The following is a 25,838-nucleotide window of genomic DNA, read 5'->3' on the forward strand; positions in this document are numbered from 1 at the left end:
TCTTAAAAAGAAAACAAATTACCATGTGTTTTCTTTTTAAGTTCCTTCAAAGAACTTATATAAACATTTTTTTTAAGTTCCTTAAAAAAAAATTTTTGAAATAAATGAAGTTACTTGAGTAAGTAGAGGTATAGCTAGAGTGGCGAGCTCATGAGTAAGTTGCACATTAATCTGGCTGTAGCAGTGAGTACACACACACAGCTCATCTACTGTTCGACCCAACACTATTTCACATGTATCTGTTTTGGGTTGGCTATCTGCTGGGTGTTACAGTTTCTCTCCTCAAACTACCTATCCCCCCGACCTCTCCAATACACACAAATTTAGTAATATTGTTTAACACACACACACACAAAAAAGTTAGAAATTTCGAAAATTATGTTTGTGCTGCTATTTTCCATGAATTACCATGTGTTTTCTTTTTAAATATATGTTTGTATAACTTGAGTCTCAGCTTAAGATCTCACATGCATGGAAAGAATGTATAATAGTTCCATTGTACAAGAGTGGTGGTGGTGAAGATTTTAGAAAAGCTGGTAAGAATTCGCACAACACAAAACTGGGTTGACAGATAAGCTATACTTTGCAAAAAACAGCATGAATTTACTAAAGAGAGATTATGTTTTAACAATTTCCTCATAATTTGTAATAATAATTACAAAGGAATTGGATCAATGCAATGGATACACTATGATACTGTTAGACACTGATAAAGCATTTGATAGGATACCACATGAAAAGCTGTTGCATAGCCTAGAGGACTGGAATGAATATGGAACTGGAATATATAGTCATATCCCCGAAGTTACATGGTAGGTGGGACCAACAAAAAAGTGCATAAGTCGAATTCGCGTAACTCGGGATATAATTTTGCATGTAATTTATATATATACAAAATATTAGTTAATTGGGACCAAAGGTTTACAAAAACACCTATTTTTTTAAGAAATATAATCATAATTGTAGTTTTTCATACATAAAAAAAAAGAAAGTTATTTCGATGTCGACGGTTTCATAAAATCTAATAGATTTGTCTGACGGAGTAATGTCTTTTTCTTGTCACGCAAAATTTCTTCATAGCAAGCCAATGATTTTTTTATTCCTTGCCTTGTGGCTACAATTCATTCCTCGTTAGAATCTGTGTCCTCCAAAACCTGTAAACCTTTCTTAATTAAGCTGAGACTTTCTGTTAATTTTGCAATTGTCATGTGCTTTTCTGGAAGAACTGGATCTGAGGTTTCGGTGTCTTCAGTAACGCTTTGCTCACACATCTCTATGAGCTCATCGATTGTAAGTTCCTTGTTATGCGAGTCTAACAGCTCGTTGACATCTTCACTTTCTAAATCTAATTGCCTTGCAAGGTTGCCAACTTCTTCTATTGCCTCAGCAACTTGATCAGTTTCTGGCAACATTTCCGTTTCGCTATTAAAAAAGGATGGACAAAGTTTTTTTTGGGAAATTTCACCCCAAGAATCTCCGATAATCCTTACAGCATCTAAAACGTTAAACTGTTTCCAAAACTCTTTAACAGACAGTTGCTCATTTTGCCTCAAAGCTTCATTCAGACTTGCAAATGAATGCAGTGCGTTGTACGCTTTGAATGTTTTGATAACTCCTTGGTCCATTGGGTGAAGTAAGCTGGTTGTATTTGGAGGCAAGAAAACAACTTTTACACGTGGATCAAATCAATTAAAGTTGCAGGAGGGTGACCAGGTACATTATCAATAAGGAGCATAACTTGAAATGGAATTTTTTAAAACTGGCAATAACATTCAACTTCATGTACGAAGTGGTGATCAAGCCAGTCTTCAAAAATAGAAGCTGTCACCCAAGCTTTAGAATTAGACTTCCAAATCACTGGCAAGCCAGCTTTAGATTTATTTTTTAGAGCTCTTGGATTACTGACGAATGCGGCCAGCGCCGGAAAGATACTAGTGGTGAGGTGTGAAGTGGGACGGGAATATGTATAAGAAACCGCGTAACTCCAGATATGACTGTACTCTATTAACTTGGATAAGTGGGTGGCTGATGGATATCAGAAAGTAGTATATGTTGGGTGTGATTCTACCAGATTTAAGGTGATCGGTGGTGTTCTCCAGGGATGGATCTAACAGATGTTTAATTGTTTCTTGATGATGCAAAGACAGGCAAGCAGGGCAATCAGGGATGCTACTGATACTGATACACACACAACATTTAGAATAATTTAAACAGTGGGTAATGGATAATGGCTGTCAATCCAATGTTAGTGTATTATCCCATTTTGGCATGATGAGATTTCCAATGGCATATTATAATGATGGGATTATCTTACCAGAAATTGAGTCCAAAAGTTACATTGCAAACAACTCACAGGATAATGTAAGGAAATTATTTTGCCCCTTTACAAGGCCTTGATACAACTGCATCAGTAATACAGTGCACATATTTAGTATCCTGGTTTCGGAGATAAAGTAGCAGAAAGGGTACAGTGAAGAGTAACAAAGATGATATCAAGATTAAGGAATGTAGATTACGAGGACAGATTTAGAGTATGAGTATGAATGTGTGTGTGTGTGTGTGTGTGTGTGTGTATACTATACTCTAATACCCTCATATATATATATATATATATATATATATATATATATGAGGGTATTAGAGTATAGTATATTTCTGGTCTGATTGGTCAAGTAGTATCTGCTCTGCAGCCAAAAGGCTGTGGGTTCGAATCCATGCGTTGGCATGGATGTTCGTGATTGCCTGTGGAAATACTAGTGGCGGTGGTGGTGGTGAAGGGCAGTAGATGGCATTGGTGTAGTTACTGTTAGTTGTAGTTGGAGGATTTCAGTGGTGGAGACAGTTGTAGAGTAGGTGCCCTCCCTCGATGACTCTTTGGACTCCATGGAGGTGTCACAATAATAATATGCACTGTAGACATTGGCAAACAGGAGAAAGGGAAAGTTTTATGGTAGAGGTTTATAAACTTCTGAAAGGTGTTATAGGATATCATGTGATGAACTTTTTGTTATATGATAGGAAAAGGGGACATCTGCAGAAGTTAAGTTTGTGTGCAGTTAAAAAATATGCAAGAGCTAATTTTTCTGTCAGAGCAGTGAGTGCATTGTGTTGAATGAGTTTAAGCAAAGATATGATAGCTGGAGTAGGTGATCTGCAGTCGCCCTCAATGAGTCATCAACTCCCTCCAGGTCTCAGGTAATCTGGTCTCTGGCAATGTTCGATGAATGTTATAAATTTTATACTTGAAACATTTATATATGATCATACATTATAATGCTTACAAAACCAAAGTTCTCAGACAATAAAAATGAAAAGTATTTCTTCCTACCTGTTTGATAGTGAGGGGTGTCAGTACTAGAGTATGCTACTTGAGAAGGATAATATGTTTGGGCCTTTTCATAAGGTGCCTGCATAGATCAAAATCATGTAATGTTTAGCTTTCTGTATATTACAAATAAAAACCTAAACACTATGATATATAAAAACTAAATACAATGCAATAACTCACTTTAGAAAAGTAAAATATTTAGGCAAATATTTTGCATATAAAAATGTTATACAGGAAATCAGACAATGTTGAAATGAAAAATGATAAATTTTGATTTATGCAAATATGATAAAAATAAGGGATTCTCTTCCTATATGTTAGATAGTGAGGTGTGAATACTCAGCAGAATAACTTATTCAACATTCAAAAATTCTAAATATACATGTGGTTGGTTTTAGGGTAGACAACACTCCTGTCATTCTGCTAACCAAATTAGAGGACTTGAAAGTCTCAAAAAGTAGAAACCAAACAGACAAATTGAAAATGAATCCTGGACAGAAAAAACCTGAACCAGGGGGGGGGGGGAAAAAGCATGCACAAAACATCAAAATTTTAATGTAAAACATTAGAAGATTAAATCTAATAATCAATGGCAAAAATTATAATTCACCCATTATTGATTATTGCATTAATAATTCGTTTTATATGGTGCTCTTTTAGGAAAGATAAAAAATGAATGCAAAGTAAATGTTTAATAAATGCATGTACCTACATTACTTACTGCAATTTTTTTATCAAAAGAAGTTATCAAGAGTCGTTTGAAGAGTTTTAGTTTTTTTCTTATTGGCATAAATTCTACGATAACAAGCAAATTGAATCTCTAGATCTCGGTATTTCATTGCTTGTTTACCATGTAAAACAAGCAATGAAAAAAAAATACATAATGGTACAAATAAAAGGGATATTGAATCCAACATTATTTCATAGCCAAATATATAGAAACTAAAATTTTCAGCAGATGCAAGCATAATCAACCTTATGGGCAACTCGTAGTAAAGGTTGATTAAGCTCCAGATCACTTCCTTAGTATTTTCCATAATGTAAAGCACATCTCCTAGAGGAGATGTATGGCTCTCTATTTCAGTAATACATGATTTATTTATTTTCAGTTACAATCTAGAAATTATTGAACAAAGAATAAAAAACAACTAAACCATACTATACTGACATCGGAGGTCGCGGTATCTCTCAGATACAATTTACTGTCAAATATCACAACCCTTCACATAACGTGTTAAACCAAACTGACAGCAATAAACAGTGTGGAATATCACTCGTAGCATATGAATGCACAGCTACTTATCACCTCCAAGCTATACACTGAAATGTGTAAGAATATTTATATTAAACATTTTGCATGTATCTGTCAGATCAGTTGCGAGCTCCTCAGGGTTAAAGGCACGTTAATCAAAACTCTCGCCGCGTATATCAAGGGACTGCTGCAATCAATTTCGCAGCATTAATCAAATCCCGCATTAAGCAAGGGATACCTGTACTACATGAAGAATTTACATCATTGCTAACTTCCTATCTACAATTTTCCTCCAAATCAGTCTGTTACTTGTAAAGACACCCATATTATCAGATCTTATATTTCTATCATCTAAGGCACTTTGTACCGTATCAATCCACCTATATCTTGGTCGTCCTCTGTGTCGTTTTCCTGCCAACCAGGCAGAGAACAGTTGTTTTGCCCTCGCACATTCTGTTTAAGTGACCATACCACCTAAGATTAGCTCTGATAATGCATTCGTGGATGCTGACAATGTCAAGTTCTTTCCTAATGTCCTTGTTTTTAATATGATATTGCCATTGATGTCATCTGTTCACGCCTCTAATCTTTCTCAGGACTCTCATATCTGCGGTTATCTAGTCTTTGGTCGTGTTTTACTTCTGACCCAACTCTCAGATCCAGAAGTTAAAACTGATTTGGACACTGCCTTGTATACAGCTAATTTAGTGTTCAGACTAATTTCTCTCCATTTTTTTATATTCCATGATATATATATATATATATAAAAAAAAAAGCTATGATAACAGAAACAAAAAAGAAAAATTAATAACAAAACAGATTTAACGAATTTTTATACTAATAAATACATATATAAGTTAAGAATTTATTTATTATCATGTCTCATTCTAAACAAACCAAGTTTGTGCATGAAATAACTTTATGACTGGGCAACTTATATTTAGAGAGCGACTCGACATCACTTGCCTTAATACCCCATAAACCAAGTTTGTGCATGAAGTAACTTTACGACTGGGCAACTTGTATTTAGAGACTGACTCCACATCACTTGCCTTAATACCCTATAATGCAAAGCACATATACTTACAGACATGTATAATGCTATGCATTGTGGGAAGGACCACTACCCAGAGACCAGTTTTGAGTTTCGACATTTGAGGTGAAAAAGTAAAGTGGTGCTCATCATAGGCCTAGAGTGGTTAGTATAGGGGTGGAAGAGACCTGTTAGTATTAGGAGAAATAAGAGACAAGGCCTAGGTTCTTTTATATCATCATATATAGCCAAAGGTAATCGGTTTTTCTTTTTCACTAATCTCAAATAGATGAACAATCGAAAGACCAACAGAAACTAAAGTGCAAAGATGACTGATACCCAGGTGGTTAGCCTTCTTTGCCTGGGATTGCTCTCCACTCTGCAAAGACCACATTGAATTAAGAGGATGGAACTATTTAAAAAAACCTCTCATAGCAAGAACACACAGAATTTTATCTCCTAGTGAATATTGCATAATGTGAGTGTTCTACACCATCTAGTCAAAAATTTAATATCTCCTAGAACGCTTCTTTCTAAATACAAAAATCGTCTGACTGAACAATAAAATTTCCACAATACAATATTATAAAGCATTTGGATGTCACATTGCTGGTTTTCAAATCCATGTTCCTTTCTAACCTTCCATAAATGTTATTTTAATTCATTAATTATAAAAATCAAAATTCTCATTTCTATTGCCGACAGGTGGTGGGTACTGCAAAAAATAACCTGTTCTGTTGTAATAGAATGCAAACACATGACATAATGTGTTCCAAATATGCAGGACAAGAGGGCAGCTGTAGAATGCATGTTGTACTGTTTCCAATTGATCACAGATTGGATCTCCGGTGCTAAAGTACCTCCATTTCATGGTATTGACTGGAAGGCATCTATGTGCAATTCTCCAAGCAAAATCCCTTCTGTTAGAGTATCCTTGGAACTTAATAAATTATGAAACAAAGTATTGTTGTCAGTAACCAAATGTGAAAGTTTGTGATGAAAATTCTTTATATCAAATTTTAACTTTGTTTAATAGAAAGAATGTCAATGCCAGAGTGTTGTATTTAGGAACAATCTCAGTTTTTGGGCCTTTATAATCATTTACTCCAAAACAGGGGGAAGATGAAAACTCAGGTTTGCACATGTGATTAATCAGGCCTGCAATATTTTATGGATTTTTGAAGCTATATTGCTTAAATAGTATGATTGACTGGAAGCCCAAATCCTCCATGCTTCTTTGATAGTTGAAATTCCCTTTTAACTTCTTGGTATCGGCTGGGCTAAAATAATTGCTGTTCTTCAGCTTCTATGATGCCTATAATATTTTTTATATAAAATTGAGCAGGAAAGATTATGGATTTGAATACTATAGCTTTAGAAGAAAAGGAAAGTGGCCCTATTTTTCAGTCTTCTAAGGTTTCAAAGCTCTTGTATAAGTTCTTAAACTGGTAATATAAAGATGAAGAACTGCAATTCCAATTATAATGAGGGGTTCATCCAAAAAGAATACTTCGAAGATCCCACTTTCCAAAAACTTTAAATTTTGTCTTGTCTGCATTAGTAGTTAAATCCACTGATCTTGCTAAAGATTTCCAAAATATCAAAAAAGATATATATGGAATCATTATCCTTCAAAGTGTCCACTACATCATCGGCATATGCTAATACCTTATTTTCCTTCAGTTGAAGGAAACGTTATTCCTCACACAGCACATGTATTGTCAACTTCCTGTAAGAAAGTTTCAAGTACAATGCAAAGAGCAGTGGACTAAGAGGGAAATCTTGCTTGACTCCTTTTTGAATTTTGAGTGGGTCTGACAGGAACCTATTAACTAGGAGGTTGGTAGTTGAATTGGCACAGGCTCCTATGATAACAGATAGCAGCTTTTTCCTTACACCAATTTGCTGGATGATGTGGAACAGAAAGGGATGCCAGACATTATCAAATGCTTGAGTAAGGTCTACTGAAAGCACTGCCATCAATTGCTTTTTTATATTAACTAAGCGGATTAGGTCACGTAGCAGAAATAGATTAAATTCTACTGCTCGGCTTGGAACTCCATACAGCTGTGTGCTTTTAATTATGTATCTCATTCCCACTTTGAGTCTGTTATTGATAATGCAGAAAAATATCATGTAGTCAGTATTAGATAGAGAGTCTAATCTTTATAGGTCTGCAGTTGCTGATTAAGGTGTGATCTCTATTACGTTTTGGAATGAGGATGGTATGACTACAAATTCACTTGGTATGTGTCCTGATGAGAGAAAAGAATTAAATGGTATAACTAGAATGGGAAGAATAAAATCCCAGGCCTCGCAGTAAAGTTCTATCCCTAAACCATCAGGTCCTGGGGATTTTCTTGTCTGGCATTCTTTATAGACTGTGTAACTTCAGATGCTGTAATGGGTCTGTCAAGCCCATCTTGGATATGAACAGGAAAGCCATTAATGTTCCAATTTCCAACAGCACTATTGTTTTCAAACAGATTTTTGTAGAGTGTTTGAAAGGATATCTTGGGTGGTGAACCTGTCTTCACCATCAATGCAGATTTGAGTGATAGTTCTTTCTTTGTTGAATTTAGTGAATTGTCTACTGAAAAATGCAGATGAAGGGCTATCTGCTAAGTGCTGCTGTATTCTTAAAATTCCTTTCTTCTACTTGCTTCTGCCTTTCTACTTCTATCTCTATGTTAATGTTTCTAAAGATGTTGTTACTTTCTATACCAGTGATGGTGAACCTATGACATGCATGTCAGCACTGACACACCTTGGATGTTGAAAACTATTGGTATTCTGATGAAAAAATTGCGATAAATCGTGTAAGATCGCAAGAAACAGATAGATTTAACGAAAATATTTTCGATTACAACTGATGGCACGCCTAATATGGTTGGTCGTAATGTCGGTTTTACGGCCAACCATATTAGGCGTGCCATCAGTTGTAATCGAAAATATTTTCATTTGTTTCCCTTGTAATATACATCAGGAGACACACACTGTGTGCGAAATCAGGCTTAAAGGATTTGGATGATGTGATGAGAATTGTTACAAAGGTAACTAATTTTATTGCTGCCAGGGCTTTAAACAAACAAGAATTTAATTCACTTTTAAGCAAAGTTGAATTAGTGTGCAATGGTCTATTAATGTATAATAATATTCGATGGTTGAGTCATGGCCAAGTACTTGAATGGTTTGTTGAATGTTTAAATGAAATTAAATTATATTTAAATACGAAGGGCATAGAGCACGAATTTTCTCAGTTTAACGATTCTGCTTGGCTTAGTAAGCTGATGTTTTTCACAGATTTTTCATTGCACCTGAATGAACTTAATATACAATTGCAACGTTTCGGAAAATCTGTCGATGTTATGTTTGACACGATCAAGAGCTTTGAGAATAAACTCAAAATATTTCAATGTGATTTCCCAAGAGTGAAAAAAAAATTTTTTTTAATGAAACCAGCCCCAAAAATTGTGAACATATCAACCAATCTATCAGAGTTCTCAAGTCAGTAACTGAGCAGTTTCTTCTAGATTTGAGCAATTTCGAATGTTGGAACAAACAATCCAATTCATAAAGTATCCTGATGAAACAGAATTCATGGATCTTAAATTAGATGGCTTTGAGTGGTTGGATTTAAAAGATCTAGAAATGCAACTAGCCAACTTCCAGTGTAATCCTATCTGGAAAAGAAAGTTTATTGCTCTTAGAAATGAATTAGAAGAACTTGAGCGGGACCGTCTGCATGATACCATGTGTAAAAAATTCAGAGAATGAAATTCTAAGCGCATGGAATAGCCTTCTCGAAAACTTTCATGCTCTTAAAATCTTTGCTAAAGCTCTTCTAACAATTTTCTCTTCTACCTACTCTTGTGAAACTATTTTCTGCCTTAAATAATATCAAATCGAAAGGGAGAAATAGATTGAGCAATGATTTGAGTGCTGCTTGTGTAGCATTAAAATGTACAGACTACAGGCCTTTTCTGTTCCTGAGTACTGGTAGAAAGTTTCTATAGAGAAACTTTCTACCAGTACTCAGGAACATAAAAGTCATTAAATGTAATTGTATAATATGAATTCATAGATTTTATATCAATGTCCTAGTAAATAAATAGCCTAATATGATATGTATAAGTCACCATCTATGATTATGTAGTTAAACTTATAATGCATGTATGCAAGTGGCACATCAACGTCAATATTTAAAAAAAAAAAAAAAAAAAAAAAAATGTTTGACACACCTGGATAAAAAGGTTCACCATCACTGTTCTATACCGTTACAATGGTTTGTTATGAACCAGCTTCTCTCTTTATACAAGTCTTTCAACTTTTTTCTTTTGAGGAAAGTCTGTTCCTTTCCCCATATTCTATTTTACTGCTCGTTTGAATTTTAACCATATATCCCACTTCCAGGTAACATTATTTTAATCTGAACACAGGGTCTAGAATTTGGTGGAAGTCTCCATGATCCAGAACTGATCTCTACTTGTACAAATGGAACTTAAGTAAAACTGGATTATCATCTGATGTTGATGACAAGATGTTTTTATCTGAATTATTCCATTTGTCTATTTGACCTTCACTGTGGTATCAGTGGGAGCATACCTCATGGTGATACCAAGGTAATGCAGAAATCATATTTCCATATACAAGTAGCCAAAAGGTGTCACACTCTTCAACAATAAGCTGCTGGTTCGAATAGAACCGTGGATTGCTTATCATTGTCTTTATATGGCAATGAATATTGTGTTGTCCAATATGGGACCCCAACCCTGCTCACTAGAGGAGTGAATGGTTAAAAAAGTTCCATGAATAGTCTCTAGAGCAAGGTTTCAAAGACTAAAAATAAATTCGTAAAAACAGAAAAAAGATCCTTAGCTTACAGTAGAAATATACCATTCTAATGATCGAAAATACAACAATCAACTAAAAATACTGGATGAAAGAATAACAGAAGTAAAATTAAAAACATAGGGGAAATATTACAGTATTGTTCATTGTGTTCATAATGTTAATTTATGCTTCCAAAAAAATGAAGAATTGGAGGAATTTTGCACAACTTAGTAAATAACACAAAAATGATTATTGTAGTTATATTAGATAATAGAAATATGCGAGAATAGGTAACAAACCAATAAGACTATATAGGAAATAATGGTGTACCACATCAAAATAAGAATGGACAAGGATTGACTTTGCCCAATTGAATAATTTGAAAATAGCAAATTCCTTTTAGAGACATAAAAAAGACAGATACATGGGAAGTATAAGAGCTGTCAGAGTTTACAGAAGCTTAGATTAGATACTGATCATTATGGCAGGAAAGAGACCCAGAGGAAGTCCAAAGTCTAGGTGGATTAATTCGGTCATAAGTACCTTAGAAGTGCAAAATGTTAGAAATGACAATATTGGAGTGTTCACAAGTAATAAATTGATTTGGAGGAAAATTGTTGATAGGAGATTAACAATAATGTAAATTTAATCATGTAGTGCTGTTGTAGTAACCTGAACATCCCTTATAAATACATATCAGGAAATTGATGACAATGTTATAAGACCAAAACTTTGGCATCACACTCAGCCTATGTTGCAGCAAATGAAAAAATAAGTAAAATAAATAAATCCAATTTTCATTGAAAGGGCTAAATTTTGACTCAAACATGCCTCTTGTTCTAATGGCAGTCAAGCCTTCTGGTTACTAACAAAGGCTAGTGAGAACAATTTTGTTCACCCACACTTCTACTGCTCTCACATCCAGATGGTGCTATAACATAATGTTGTCTTTGGAGACGTTATCTAATAGCATCACTTTTCCAATTCCTGCATCAATGACCATAGCAGAGTACTTTCACTCTCTAAGAACTGCTGAACTCCATATCATTTTTCTCTGCCAGAAAGAATAACTTGATATAAAGCATCTGGTCCTGAAGGAATACCACCTGTCGTGCTAAAAACTAGTGCTTGGGAATTAATGCTATTCTGTATTGCCTCTTCAATCTTTCCTATTCAACTGACATATGACATACTGCATGAAAATAAGCCTACATTTTGTTCATTTCCAAATCTCTAAAATTATTAAGAATGTGGTAAGAGCCAACTTTAACACCACCTTGAAGCTAACCAGCTATTACTAAAAATATGGATTCTACCACTGTTAATCCACAGCTGATTTTCTAGTATTCATCAACTTTTGAAGAAACTAGTGGTCACTTTCAATTTCTCTTGGACATCTATAATTGGGTCTGGAACAGAGATGTGCCTAGAAAACTACCATACTATGGTCTGCCTTCAACCTTCGGCAACTGATCAGCTTCCTCTCTGATTACTACCTGTCATGGTAAATGATTTCCTCTCCTCTGATTTAACCACCAATGCAGGGGTTCTCCAGGTAGTGTAGAAGTTGGCTGTTATCACCTTCTCCACAGTTTTAGAGATTTGAAAATGAGACAATTTGTTAGCTCACTTTTATCACCCTTGTTTGGACGGAGAAAAATGTAGGCAAAACATAGGGTACTCCAGAACTCCATCCTCACCCACTTTGTTAGTGAGAACAAGTATAAATAACCTTCTCTCACTGGCATAAGATTCTATACACAGCAATGCAGATGACTTCATTTTCATATTACAAATCTAGTAGTGCTTAATCATTAGATGTCTCAAGATTCTGCATAACAAATGACAAATTATTATCTCTCCATTCTTGAATGGGGTGAGGACAACCTTGTGTACTTCAATGCTACTAAAATAAAATCCTTTGTAATTTCCCACAGGAAAGCCACATCACTTTTCCTAATAATACTCATATCAAAACACAAATCATCTCTCTTCTTGGATTGACCTGGTTCTACTGCTTTTCCTGGTACAAATGCATCTCAGTCCCACTTCTGTAGCTGCTAAAAACAGTCCACACATCAAATACTGTTAACATATTTAGGAAAGAAGTCTCACAAGCACTGCTTGATGCTATTCTGAAGAGCGATCAGATTACTCCATTTTCTCTCTTACAGACATTGTTTCTGCCTTATGCCTGTTCTACTGGTTTCATACTGCATTAGCCTCCCTCTTATCATATATCTACTTTCTTAAACTGTAAGAACAAAAGCAGCTGGTGATCAGTTAACATCCATTTACCATTCACATTCAAACCAATCTGCTCACATTCCACCCATATTTGTCCTCTGAAACAGAGCTCATCATTATATCTTCCCCAAAGACAAACCTTCAACTATTCAAAAAACATGTCAACAAATTTCTTCTTTTTTTTTTTTCTTTCATATTATCCACACCTGTCACTGATGTGCCATAGCTCTTTGCATCCTTTTGTGTTAAGTCAGATATAAAGAAAAGTTTAATGATGCTTGTATTTACCTGAAGCATTGGCTGCTCTTTCCTGTGAGACATGTTGCAATAGTTAATATCAACCTCCCCCCACACCTAAAAAAAACCCATACCTGATTGCAATTATGGTGGAGGCAATTGAGACCACAAGACCAATATGTATGTGCTATCAACTGAGTAAACAAACAGTTTTAATGGATTATGAGTAGTAGTCATCTTTATAAACTTTCACAGCTTACACGTGTAAAAAAAAAAAAAATATATATATATATATATAGAATATATTTGGCATAACGCACCGGAACGGTGTCCCAGCACCTATTTTTTTTTTTACAGTTTTTTTAAATTTTTCAAAAGTAATTTTTTAAATAATGTTCACGCGTACATAACACGCATGTGCACGCCATTAGCATCTACATTTGTGGCTGTATGGACATGTGATTGACAACATGCGAAAGATTTTTGGTAAAAGACTTATTTATCTAAAAAATATCTTTAATGAATTGATGTAGATTTAATGTCATTATTTTCATATCTTTTTTTTTTTTGTGTAAAAGTCTGACCCTAAGTTTGAAAATGAAAAAGATTTCCATTACTTCTCAACCACTGGTCCCATTAATAAAAAGCCAAGAATAATAACACACTACGTCAAAAAATATGGAAATAATGGTGCCAGTTGATGTTTTTGAATCATCTCAAGCTAATCTTGAGGAGCAAGGCCAAACTGAAAATGACTGGCTGAATTGATGGACATCAGATTCAAAAAAAAAAAAAAAATTAAAAAAAAGATTTTTTGCTTGAAAAATGAATGGATGTATATTTGCAAAAAGAAACTTGGTTGTACACTTTGCAGAAAAGTTAGAACTCTTGGAATTGAAACAAAGATGGGAATGAAAATTTCCAAAGAATGGGCCAACACCGAGATTACATATTCTGACAAAGATACGAAGCTACAGATGAGATTACTTCGAAAAAAAATTTTCCATCACAGAGAAACTGCTGCACACAAAGCAGAGTTAAAAATTGTTTTTGAAGCCGAAAAAAAGACCCTTGAAAATGTTTTTTTTTTTAAATGATCTCTTGAAAAAGAAATAACTGCAAAAAGTTTTCGAACTGCATATAAAGTAGCAAAGGAAAACCAATCATTCCATAATTTTGAAAGTGAAATTGATCTGCAAGAATTATATGGAATTGAAAATGGGTCATATTCTTCATTCAACAAATGCATGTATTAATATTGTGAATCATGTAAGTGAAGGAATGAGAAAACGTGTTTAAAGAAATCGTACAATCCAAAAATATAATTTCATTGACAATTGAAGAATCAACAAGAATAAGCAATAAAACCACTCTCATAGTGTATATTCGATGCTGTATCGAAGGTGTTGGAATTAATTCACCAATAAATTTATTTTTGGACTTGATCGAACTTGAAAACTTGATTCCTTACTCCAATGTCTTAACTATTATGGGATGACAGAAGATTATTTTAAAAAAAATATTTAGTTTCTCTAGCATGTGATGGTGCTGCTGTAATGTTAGGGTGTAAAAGTGGAGTGAAAAAATTGCTGTCAGAAAAATTTCCTTTTATTAGTTTGCTATTTTGCTAATCACAGACTAGAATTATCAGTAAGTGATGCTGTAAAGGAAATTTCAGGAATCAATAGATTCAAATCATTTATTGATAAACTTTATGTCATATACCATGCTTTGCCAAAAAAACAGTAGAGAGTTGCATTTATCTGCAGAATCACTTGAGGTTGAGCTGCCGAAAAGTGGAAGAATTTTAAGTACTCAATGGGTGTACCCAAAGGGGTGCTTAAGGGTCAAAGCTGTATAACTGAGAGGAGACCTCCACATAGCCTTTAAAGGAATGCGGAGAACCGACCAGGGCTTCTGACCTAATGTCCAATCCTCACCTTCTCGTGGTGCACCCTGTTGGGTATCTACTTTGATACTGAACGAACGAGGATGGGCTGGCAATTTGGGATTTAGCCGACCAAATTGTATTCTTATTGGTTAAACCAAAATAAAAAATGATGGTACAACATGACAAAATTTCATGCCGGCTGGGGCGTCGCCCGGTTAAACAAGGCCCCCGTTGTTTTCGCCAGGGAACCAGGGCGAACAGCGAAAAGTCAGCTACTGGAACAAATCTGAAAACAAACCCCAACTCAACATCACCAGAGTTAAAGATCGGTACTATCAACGTAAGAAGTCTGAATGGCAAAGAAATGGAGCTAGCTGAGGAATTAGATAAGTACCAGATCGACATAATAGGGGTGACTGAAACAAAAAAGACCAAAACTGGTGAGATCTTTCTGAGCAATAAATACAAAATGTTATATTCAGGCAATAACAATCAAGGAAAAGAAGGAGTAGCCATAGTATTCAACACAAAATACGAGGCTAATCTTCTTGAATGGCAGTCAGTCTCAAGTAGAGTGATGTGGGCAAATATGAGAATGGGGAACTGGACAATGAGACTTATTTGTGCCTATGGTCCCACAGAAGGTTCTACTAAGGTAGAAGTGGAGGAATTTTTTGAGGCTTTAGAAAAAGCAACTGACACAATGAAAAAGGAAAAGTTGGTCCTTGTTGGGGATCTAAATAGTAGAGTAGGAAATGATTGTGAGACATACAAAAATATTTTGGGAAAATTTGGAGAAAAGAGCAAAGCTAATAATAATGGCAAATATCTGTTGGATTTCTGCTCAGGACATGGACTGGTTATTACTAACACCATGTTCCAACATAAAAATGTGCACAAATTCACATGGAGAGAAGAGTCTAGGAATAAGAAAAGTCTCATTGACTATGTTATTGTTGATAGTGATGTTTTCTCCCTGGTGCAGGACACCAGAGTGTACAGAGGATTTGAAATTGGAAGTGATCACTATTTAGTCTTGAGCAGGATAAAATTGAATTTCATATTGAAAAGAATAACATGTAAGAAAGTTTTAAAGCAAATAAAAGTTGAGCAGCTCTCAGATGTAAACTGTAGACTAAAATACAGAAATATTATTGAAAAGAAAATTAAAGAGTTTGAGAACAGGAATCAAACCTTGGAGATTCAGTGGCAAACTCTGAAGGAAACATTGATTGATTCTGCCAGAGAGGCATGTGGTGAGGTTGTGTGCAAAGATAAAAAAATCAGAACTCCCTGGTGGACACAGGAAGTTAAAGAGGCAGTGAAGGAAAAGAAGAAAGCATACCAAAAGTTCCTGTCAAATAAGTCAGCTTTTACTCTTACAGAATACAGAGACAAATGTAAGAAAGCTAAACAGTGTGTAAAACTAGCTAAACAAAAGTCATGGGAGGACTTTGGCAAGAATATAGAAAATAAATATCAAGAAGGTGGCAAAATATTCTGGAGGTTGTTGAAGAAGCTTAGGAATGGAGGAAAGAGTGCTGTAAAAGGAATTAGAGATGATAAAGGTGAAATGAAAACAGGAGTAAAAGATATCCTTGAAGTATGGAGTAATTACTTTGAAAAACTGCTAAATGAAACAAGCAGTGATGACAGCACAGTGATAAAAAACACTGACCAGGCATGCAGTCAGGAATACATATCCATAGTTGAAGTAGAAAAAGCCATCAAAGGCTTGAAATGTGGAAAGGCAGCAGGAGTAGATGATATTCGACCAGAAATGCTGAAGTATGGTGGTATAAGTGTCTTACAGTGGCTGCACTGCATAGTTCAGAAAGCCTGGACAGAGGGACGAATTCCCGATGATTGGAGTAGAGCTCTCATAGTACCCATATATAAAAAGGGAAATAAAACTGAATGTGAGAATTACAGAGGTATTTCCCTACTGAGTGTTCCTGGCAAGATCTATGCAAGTATACTCGAGAAACGGTTGAGAAGAATTGTGGAAGAAAAGCTTGGTGAAGAACAAGCTGGATTCAGGCCAAATAGAGGCTGTCAGGATCAGATCTTCACTTTACGACAAATAGTCGAAAAAGCGTGGGAATATAACAAAGATCTGTATTTAAGTTTTGTCGATTTGGAAAAGGCATATGACAAGGTGCCAAGAGAGAAGCTATTCAATACGCTGCAGTTATATGGTGTCAATGGGGCATTATATCAAGCAATACTTAGTCTTTATTTGAGTTGTGAGTCAGCAGTTAGAATTGAAGGAAGTACAGGAAGATGGTTTAATGTTAAATCTGGTGTGAGACAAGGATGTACATTATCCCCTCTGTTATTCATTATCTATATGGATCACATTATGAAGGAATGTGGTATTAAACCTGATATCAAAATTGGAGATGTTAATGTCAGCTCTTTGCTTTATGCGGATGATGTTATACTTCTAAATAAATCCGCTACAAGTCTGCAAGATTCTCTGACTAAATTGAATAGCTGTTGTAATAGATATGGTATGAAGGTCAGCAATAAAAAGACAAAGACAATGAAAATAGGCAGAATCATTGAAAATGTCAACTGTGTTGTGAATGGAGAACCTGTGGAACAAGTAAAACATTTCAGCTACTTAGGCACAATTTTTACTGAAGATGGTAAACTAAATATAGAAATAGACAACAGAATCAGCAAAGCTGGTATCGTGGGAAGTCAATTGAATAAATTCATATGGAATAAGAAAGAAATTAGTCGGAACACTAAATTAGCTGTATACAAGACTGTGTTCAAACCAATTTTAACTTATGGATCTGAGAGCTGGGTCAGAAGTAAAACACTTGACCAAAGACTAGAGACCGCAGATATGAGAGTCCTGAGAAAGATTAGAGGCGTGAACAGATGGCATCAATGGCAATATCATATTAAAAATGAGGATATTAGGAAAGAACTTGACATTGTCAACATCCAGGAATGCGTTAGCAGAGCTAATCTCAGATGGTATGGTCACTTAAATAGAATGGGAGAGGAAAGATTAGCAAAACAAGTGTTCTCTGCCAGGTTGGCAGGAAAACGACCCAAAGGAAGACCAAGATATAGGTGGATTGATACGGTACAAAGTGCCTTAGACGATAGAAATATAAGATCTGATAATGTTGGAGTCTTGACAAGTAACAGACTGATTTGGAGGAAAATTGTAGATAGGAAGTTAGTAATGATGTAATTTTTTCATGTAGTACTGTCATATCCTGTACACCCCTTGAGGGTACATGGCAGGAATTTGATGATGATGGGTGTCATCAAGTTTCTGTTCAGTTTTAGCTGTATGGAATAATTTTGAATCTCTAGTGCATCATTTTTAAGATGTGATGCATGATCCTAGGAGAGATAAAAATGTTAAATGTACTTATGATGGCTTAAGAAGAAAAATAACATCTACAGACATTTTATTAGATCTAGGATTGATGTGTGACGCTCTCCAAGAATTGTCTGAATTAAGTTTGGACTTGCAAGACAGTGGCAAGAACCTTTACAAGGTAAATCAAAAAATAAATGCACTTATATACAAGTTTTTGAAGAAAGAAGACAGAATTTTAGATGTTCTGCAGCTGCTGTATGTGATCTGTGCTTTTGTGGAGTTTTACTTCACGAGAAAGCTCCAAAAAATAATCCTCCTATTGACCCGAAAACATTTTATACCAAATTGAAAGAGTTGGCTTGATAGAGAAGATGTTGAACTAGCACTTTGGGCTCACGTGCTTGACAAAAACATTAGCCTGAAGATATTGATGCTCAGCTAACATTTGGAAGCGGCAGAAATTAGAAATTTATCAATCCGACTGCAACTTAATGAAAAAGAAATGATTCGTGGATTCTGTGAATACATTCTCGATAAGACATACCCAGAAAAACTATTGCGTTTGTTACATACTCTGAATACCATTCCTATTTCATCAAGTGAATGTGAATGCAATTTTCGCAAATGAATTTAATTATCACCCCAACAAGAGCTTCATTGAAGAATAAAACAGTTTCGGCACTTTTATTCATCAAACTCGTTGGACCACCTTTAAGACTTTTCGATCCTTCAAAGTATATTGATCTGGTTACTTAGAGGACAACATTCGGCCTTAGATACTAAGAGCAAAGAAAGAAGTCGAGACGATTTGTTCGACGAGAATTGGAAAAACGTTGGAAAACACTATGAACTTCTCTTAAATTATAATGTTTTTACAAATTTACTTTTGCTTTTATATTTGGTCTTTGGTTGTATATTATAATTTGTTTGTTTAATTTTACATTAGATCATGTCTAAAATAAAAAAATACTGAAGATAAATTATATTTAATTCATTTATGCGATTCTGTGACAGCAAAAGCTTCTTTATATTTCATTTAAATTAAGATTTGAATATCGTTTTCTTTAATAAAAAGCTTAACAAGATGCGAGTTCCGGCACCTTTTTTATAGAAAATAAAGCACTACACACACACACACACACACACACATAAGGGGGGCTCTGCCCCCTAATGCCTACAGCACCCCCACCCCCATATTCCGGATTGGTAGGCCAGTTCTCCTTGAATTCTGATGACTTGACACTCAGGGTAGCCAGTGTCAATTCTTCAAAAGCCCCCTCCCGTTCAGGACTGGTAGGCCGGTTCTCCTTGAATTCCAATGACTCAATGCTCAGGGTAGCTTCAAGACGTTTCAAATAACTTGACAAAAATGTTACAGCCTACATCCATTTCAAGCCGACGTCACATCCGTTGCCAATTTCAGCTTATCATTTTATAGTATAGAGTAGATATAAAGGATATCAGATAAAATAAACAGAAACAACATCAATGCCACCTTTATCAATCCTGCCAAATTAAAGAATTTATCCAACTTTTTCATAATCTCCTTCCTTCCCTGGCCTATCCTGGAATATACTGTATTCAATGTACCTCTAACCTGCCATATATAGATGAAACTGGATGCACAATCCTATTTTTTACATGGCCAGAGAACAAATTTAAATTATCTTTTAATGCAGCAAAAATGGCCTAGGCATTAACTAGTAAATTTGTCCTTTCTGATAAGTTCCTTTCCAGATAGGATTGTGCACCCAGTTTCATCTATATATGGCAAGTTAGAGGTACATTGAATACAGTATACTCCAGGATGGGCCAGGGAAGGAAGGAGATCTATGGAAAAGTTGAATAAATTCTTTAATTTGGCAGGATGTTTAAAGGCGGCATTAATGTTGTATCTGTTTAGTGCTGTTTATTTTATCTGCTATCCCTTTATATATATATATATGGTAAATCTGGCCTTTTTGATCATACTCTGGATACTCTACACAGAATTGACTGAAAAGGTACTGTTCATCAAATTACAACCAAAACTTGGTATGAGCACAAATTTAAGAAGGCTTGTGAAATTCTAATCGGCTACCCTAATCTCAAAAATAACGATCATCTAAAACTAGAAACAATATAAATGACACATGCTATCCACATAAGCTTTTGTTCTAAGAGGTCATTATAAATTTTAATTAGGACAGTAGCACTCCAGGTTCTCAGCCTTAATATAACAATTGATAAATTATTGATTAGATCACTTTTGCTATAATAAAAGAACATGAATTTATTTTCTGGCCATGTAAAATATAGGATATAGCTCTGATGTAGATTTTAAAAAAAAATAAAAAATAAAAAAACTAAGTGAGGTTAGTAGAATTACAGCTGATCAAATTAATGTCTCTTTCGCTTACCATTTGAATTGTAATGTCGTTTGCGAATGTATGTATATACACACACGTGATCCAGATGACCGTATCATGAAAGAGGAAATGTTGGGAATTCAAAGTCATTATTCTTAACACAGTAGTAGTCTCCGTAATTTTGTCAAAATGAATGCTGATCAACATGTAACTTTAAAACAAAAAAGTAAATACTTAGTATGTCAGCATTCATTGAATACTTTTTATGGGCACTTCAACTTCGAAGTTCTAGATTGAAAATGGGAAAGATCACTTCGGGAAAGAAACAGAATTTATACACTTACTGGGAGATAATTACTTGAAGCAAGAGGTTACAGAAGGGACTCAGGATACAAGTTTGGAACATGATATAGGATCAGAAGATCCTATTACTAAGGTGGCTACATCGCCTCTGATTCAGGAAAGTGATCATGTGGTCTTGACTTAGGAAGTACCAAAACATGGAAATTCCAGTTAAGAAGGGGATATATGTGAAACTACAAGGTAGGTGATTATTATACAGTTAGGAAGCAACTTCAAGTATACATCGACAAAGATCTGCAAGGGAAGGGAGAAAGCATTGTATATATCCAAGGTCAAGAGTTGGATGAATAGTATCATTAAGCATGAGCTGCAAACAAAAGCTGTGAATGATATATACTGCTCAAAACAATTAGGGGATATTCTTGTTGTATAAGGAGAAAGTGGCCAACTAACTCATGAACAGCACAAGGATCGGGCAAGAGAGATACCAGCATGATAAGGAAGACAAAAACACTTATGAGGAGAAATTAGCCAAAAAATAGTTTTTTTAGTTATGTGACAAGTAGGATGAAGAATGACTATGGAAGGATAACTTTAATGAGTGCAGATGGAAGAGATAACAGAGGCAGACAAAATTGTTGACTACTGAGTGACCACCATTTTGAAAGAATATACACCCTGTCCAAAAAGAAACCGAACTTTTAGAAAATAGAAGAAACGAGTGGCGCCACCTGTTGTTCATTAGAAGCTGAGTTATACTGCCAAGAGTGACAGTGTGTTCTGATGAAAGGTCAGAAAATGAGTTTCAAACGGAGAGCTGCGGTTGACTTTTGTATTAAACTTGGTAAAAGCTTTACCGAAACGCAAATGCTTTAAAAAAGCATACGGTGATGAATGCTTATCCCGTACTCAAGTTTAAGCGATTTCAAAGTGGTCGTGAGACGCTTGAGGACTATGAAAATTGTGCCGTCCAAAAAACTGGACTGAACGAAGTTAACATCCAAAAAGTGTGTGATTTCAAAGAAAACCCGAAATTGTCTGTGAGATTGACTGAAGATGAATTGGGGATTCCAAAAAACTGTGCACACATTTTGACCGAGAGTTTGGGCCTTCGTAAATTGAAGTCGCAATTTGTTCCCCACAAGTCGACTGACAACCAAAAAAGGTATCGAATTGAACACAGCAAGGACCTCATTAAAACCGCTCGTAAGGACTCAAACTTCCTTGAAGCGATTGTTATTGGTGACAAAACGTGGCGTTTTGAGTATGAGTCCGAAACAAAGCACCAGAGTGCTGAGTGGAGACCACTACAAGAGAATGGTATCCGTTTTGAGTATGAGTCCGAAACAAAGCATCAGAGTGCTGAGTGGAGACCACTAGAAGAGAATGGCATCCGAAAAAAAAAAGTCGCTTGGAGAAGTCAAAAGTAAAGACAACAGTGATTTGTTTCTACGATTCCAAGGACATTATCCACAAAGAATTCGTTCAGCCTGGTGAAACAGTCAATTGTGAGTTTTATCTCGAAATTCTGAAGTGATTGATAGCAAGAATTCATCGCGTACGGCATGAATATCGTGATGACCGACCGTTCATCAAAATACAGTGTCACTCTTGGCACTATAACTCGGTTTCTAACGAAACAAATGTCATAAACAGTTGACAACACTAATGAAGGTTGCCGCTTTCAACAACAAAAAGATACAAAACAGGTGGGGCCACTAGTTTCTTCTATTTTCGACAGAGGTTTCTTATTATCCAAATGAAAATACTGTTGATACATTTGAGAACAGAAACTGAAGAATTGTAGGCACTTAGTATATTGCAGAATCTGATACAAGAATGTGCATGAAAACTGGCGATGCTTTTGAATAGCTTTTAAGTCTTTTATCTTTTGAATAGCTTTTATCAGCTCTGGCAAAGACTAAGAGAGTGAAAAGAGGATCCACGCCTGTGATAGCAAAATATAGACCAGTCAGTATCTAAGGAGTGGTGATTAAAGTAATAGAAAAGTTGGTCACAAAGAGAATTCAGGGATGGGTGAATAAGGATATGATACTGTGTGTTGAGGCTAAGTGCTGTGAGGACATGTTGTTGGAGGTTTAATGGAATATTTACAGCACTGGAAAAGGATTAAAACTAATTTTAATCTTCCAATATTTTGCTCAGTCACCGAGACATCTTCAGGGAATACAAATAACTCTTGTAACAAACACTCGAATACAACACAATACTAAGTGAACAGATGGTGACTAAAGTCCTATCTAGGTCGTGCACCCTTTATGGTGTCTGTAGGTGGCCTAGGACGTAAAGTGAGATCTCTGATAATTAATGTTTCCTGAATTTTCGGAAGTTTTATGCAACCGTATTTATTTAAATTCGGCTGATTTCTGAGTGCTGCCACAAATTCTAAAAACTGTCTTTCTTTGTTGAATTTGCTATGGTGGAGCATGGTACTTTATATACTCCAGGCACTGAGAGGGGAGCTGATCTTTGGAAGAACAGATAAGGGTAGCAAGATTACGGTGGGGTTGAAACGCTGTTTGGAGGTTGTACTTTTTTTAAGGATCTGGATATTTTTTCTGATGTGTCACAGATGTAGGGTAAGGTGATGGCATTTCTGGAGATAGCCAGGGGAATGGGGGGAAGAGAACTGATTCTTTTAATTCTGTAATCACTGTCGCCATTGGAAAGGAAGGTTCCACTGGAACAAAGATTGTGGGAGAGTTTGTGAATGTATCTCGAGTAGGTTTTTTATATACAGTGAAGAAAAGGTCACCATTAAGAAGGCGTGTTACTAAGGAAGGGTGAATTATTATTACTTTTTTCCCCATTGTAAACTGGATTCTTGGATGTAGGCTCTTGAGGTGGCTGAGGAAGGAGTCTTAAAAAAAGACTTAGTGTCTAAGCCATGAGGCCAAATAGAGAACACATCAACTATATATCTAAGCCAGATAGAAGCTTTGAGAGAGGTGGAGTCTATGGCTCGTTTTTCAAAATTTCCATTAAAAATTGGCAGGGGGGAGGGGGATCCACACATACATGCACTGTACATTTCGTTCCTCCAAGAAAAATAACCAGAATTGATGGCAAAGGAAGAGATCTAGAATATCAGAATGAAAAACATTTTTTAAGAGTGTTAAGGTGTCATTTAAGGGAATATTGGTAAACAGTGAGGTGATGTCAAAGCTTATCAATAAATCTAGGTGCCACCTAGATAAGACTTTAGTCACCCACGTCTCAGTATTGTGTTGCATTCGAGTGTGTATTACAAGAGTTATTTGTAATCCCTGAAGATGTCTCAGTGACATACGAAATATTGGAAGCATTAAAATTAGTTTTTATCCTTTCCCAGTGCTGTAAATATTCCATTAAACCTCCAACATGAATATCATAATACTATGAGTGTCAGCATGGCTTTGTGAAGGGTAGGCCATGCCTTAGTAATCTACTAACTTTTTGTAATACAATGACAACTAAGTTGGATAAAAGGAATGGCCACACAATGATACTACTGGATTTTGCAAAGGTGTCTGACAGAATACCAAATGGAAAGCTGGTACACAAACTGCAACAAATGGGGATGGATAAAAGGGAACCTAATTGACATGAATACAGTTACAACTTGAAAACCGATTTGCCTTCATACATGCCCGAAGTCTGTTAGGCAAAACATAGATGCCGGCATGCACAACATCCAATGGAAATGCTGCCACTGCTCACTCCAAATCTCCTTCAGAATGGTGATGTTGGGGTGTCATTTCTTGCAGGCTACTCTCTCTCAAGCTCCAGCAATTTAAAGTCAACAGACTCAAATCAGGACTTCCAGACAGCTAATCAGATGGTGATATGTGGTCGGGCACATTTGCCTCCAACCACTGTAGTATGGTCCTTGCTTACCATGAAACAAGGTGTTTTTCAAGGAAACATGGATACCCCCCCCCTCCCAGATGTCACTCTTCCCCCACCACCACCAAACCATCACTGATGTGTGGTGATGACCTCTGAATCCTAGGTGCTATGGCAAATGATGATATGCAACCATCTGGGTTGCATATCATCATTTGTTTGCCAAAATAATCAGGTTGCATACACCTGATTCTTTTGGCAGTTAAATGACTTTTCAAATCTTCTCATCTGTGAAGAGGATATCTCTGTGTCTGTTGTTTGCATACTGACAGAAGTGCCTTTGATTTTATTACCCTGTGCTGCATAAGTTGTGGTGTTAGGAAGTGTCCAGTAAAATGACAATAGGCTCTCACCCCCAGGTCATCAGTTAACACATGTGACATTGTCCTCTACAAAATGTTCATCTATTATGACACTTTCTGCATTCTCACAAGATTAAGGCAGAGGTGTGCCTTCACAGTTCCCAGAAGCTGTTGCATCCGAATGTGCAGATAACCTGTTCTTTGGCAGTCCAATATGTTATCTTCTGCATCATTATAACAGTTAATAGTCCAATAAAAAAAAAAAAAAAACTACTCATCTCAAGCATTTTTAACATGTGGCTGCATTCCAACCCTGTGAAGTGGTATTCCAGCTATATGGTTCTCATAATATCTCTACTGCCTGTTAATCTGTAGAGCTAGATAACTCACTCTCCCTGCTGTTAAACATATGATGTTGACTGTGCAGTGTCACTAATGGAAACAGGCTCGTGCAATTCTGTGGGCAGCATGGGGGGGGGGGGGTGCAGAAGTTATAACAGTATTTATGGCAAGACTGTATACAGGAGCAGAATGCAGGTAACTAGTGATGCTGTAGGGTTCTGTCTTTGGACCAGTGCAGTTTAATTCGTACATAAATGATATAAGAAATAATTTGAAGAGAGATATTCAGTTGTTTGCTGATGGTGCAAAGTTCAGTAAAGTAATAGTTAATCGAGGTGATGTAGGAAGCATGCAGGATGATTTAAATAGGCTGACTGTATGGGCAAAACAATGGATGTCAATTTAATGAGGAAAAGTGTAAAGTTATATACAGATAACCCTCGTATAACGCGGATGTTAGGTTCCAT

General features: G+C 35.8%; 1 protein-coding gene across 1 annotated transcript in view; it reads right to left on the reverse strand.

The window, feature by feature from the left end:
* The window catches only part of LOC150099925 (zinc finger RNA-binding protein-like), a 174,094-nt gene that overhangs the window by 114,161 nt on the left and 34,095 nt on the right, over positions 1-25,838 (reverse strand). Inside the window, exon 3 of the mRNA XM_090403122.1 lies at positions 3,329-3,407. Coding sequence (XP_090259248.1) covers positions 3,329-3,407 — 79 coding nt within the window. The remainder of the gene's footprint in view (positions 1-3,328; positions 3,408-25,838) is intronic.

Source organism: Typopeltis vanoorti, chromosome 13, assembly GCF_054136105.1.
Source record: "Typopeltis vanoorti isolate ZY-2024b chromosome 13, IOZ_Tvanoo_1.0, whole genome shotgun sequence".
Lineage (NCBI taxonomy): Eukaryota > Metazoa > Arthropoda > Arachnida > Uropygi > Thelyphonidae > Typopeltis > Typopeltis vanoorti.